Source organism: Limulus polyphemus, unplaced genomic scaffold, assembly GCF_000517525.1.
Source record: "Limulus polyphemus unplaced genomic scaffold, Limulus_polyphemus-2.1.2 Scaffold7695, whole genome shotgun sequence".
Classification (NCBI taxonomy): domain Eukaryota; kingdom Metazoa; phylum Arthropoda; class Merostomata; order Xiphosura; family Limulidae; genus Limulus; species Limulus polyphemus.
In genome coordinates this window covers 35667-37559 of record NW_013673305.1, presented here as the reverse complement: position 1 = coordinate 37559, position 1893 = coordinate 35667, and the positions used below count along the sequence as shown (strand labels likewise).

At 37.7% G+C, this 1893-nt stretch overlaps 1 protein-coding gene across 1 annotated transcript in view; it reads right to left on the bottom strand.

Annotated features, from left to right (window-relative positions):
- Positions 1 to 496: 496 nt before the first annotated feature.
- The window catches only part of LOC106474796 (frizzled-7-like), a gene marked incomplete at its 3' end in the record, with an annotated part of 17999 nt that continues 16602 nt past the window's right edge, over positions 497 to 1893 (bottom strand). The window contains exon 6 of the mRNA XM_022403103.1: positions 497 to 643. Coding sequence (XP_022258811.1) covers positions 497 to 643 — 147 coding nt within the window. The remainder of the gene's footprint in view (positions 644 to 1893) is intronic.

Genomic DNA, 1893 nt, shown 5'->3' with positions numbered 1-1893 from the left:
CTGAAGCTAGTGGTTCTATCTAATACTTTATGTTGTCTCTGAAGGTAGTGGTTCTGTCTAATACTTTAAGTGATGTCTCTGAAGCTAGTGGTCCTATCTAATACTTTAAGTGATGTTGTCTCTGAAGGTAGTTGTTCTATCTAATACTTTAAATGATGTTGTCTCTGAAGCTAGTGGTTCTATCTAATACTTTATGTTGTCTCTGAAGGTAGTGGTTCTGTCTAATACTTTAAGTGATGTCTCTGAAGCTAGTGGTCCTATCTAATACTTTAAGTGATGTTGTCTCTGAAACTAGTGGTCCTATCTAATACTTTAAGTGATGTTGTCTCTGAAGCTAGTGGTCCTATCTTATACTTGATGTTTGTTGTCTCTGAAGCTAGTGGTTCTATCTAATACTTTATGTTGTATCTGAAGTTAAGATATGTTTAACTACAAACCGATAGATTAAAAGAAAGTTGTTAAAATGTCAACTTAGTTTACATGAAAAGAAACTCACCCTTGATTTCTCTTTCAAGTTGAATATTTTCCATGTTTCCTATACATTCTTGGGGATCCTGACTATCTGGAAAGTCCTCACAATCGATTCCACTGGGCCAACTTAAAGCAAAGACTCCGAGAAAAAAGCCACATTTCCGAACAGCCTCTGGAAGATGTTTAATAGAACCTAATATTTAAGTCTCGCTCAACTTCCAACTAAGCCTGTTGTTATTAACTGGAAAAGTGGACTACATCTGGTACTAGTGGGCAAGGATGATGAACAACCTTACAATGTTTGTCTGAGATGTTGTTATTTCTTGATGTAGTCTTAGCTTCGCTGTCAAAACAAGCTTTGTTTCTTATTCCAAGCTATCTTAATGAAAGTAACATTTTTTTATCTTATCTGCGTCAGTATCTGCCACCATATGTCTGCTAAAGTTCCAGAAGAAGGATGGGTATAAGAAAGTTTGATTTACCTGCACTAACTTTATAATAGGCCAAATCTTCTGTAAACCCAACCTTTAACTTCAATAACGTAGACTAGCGAAAGTTGATCATTCGTAGAAGCAAGTGTATAGTAACAATGGCTGATAGAGGCAAGGAACTATATAAAGTTTATAAATGACTCAAGGGTAAACTTGGTAAAGTGTAGCAGCAAGTTAACACCAACTACAGTAAACTATAGCCAAGTGTGGCTATGAACGTAGGTACTGTTTTAACTCACTTTTGATGAAATTAATAATTAGTCACAAATGTCATTAAACTTCAAAATTGTGTGCTTTTATAATCGATAATTTAACGAAAGAAACAAATATTTGTAACATTATTAGTCGTTTTATTGTAATATCAGACCTTTTTTTTGTTCTATCTATTACATCAAGAAAATCAGACATCAGCTTTTGTGCATTCAATCGTTGATCAAAAGGAACCCTCCATACTGTTGAAACAATGGAACTGATGATGCCCTGGAGGCATGAAATAAATCCAGGCTGAGCTCATACAGATAAGGCTCGACCCAGCCTGAGCAGAGGGGACAAATATTGTACGTAAATAAAACCTGTGCTCTCTACAGCCGATAACCTTCCTGAGCACGTGACAAGCACTTCGTTCTGGCTCTTCCAACAACTTGGCTGGCACAGGAATCAAAACTATGGCAAATAAAACCTGTGCTCTCTACAGCCGATAACCTTCCTGAGCACGTGACAAGCACTTCGTTCTGGTTCTTCTAACAACTTGGCTGGCACAGGAACCAAAACTATGGCAAATAAAACCTGTGCTCTCTACAGCCGATAACCTTCCTGAGCACGTGACAAGCACTTCGTTCTGGTTCTTCTAACAACTTGGCTGGCACAGGAACCAAAACTATGGCAAATAAAACCTGTGCTCTCTACAGCCGATAACCTTCCCGAGCACCTG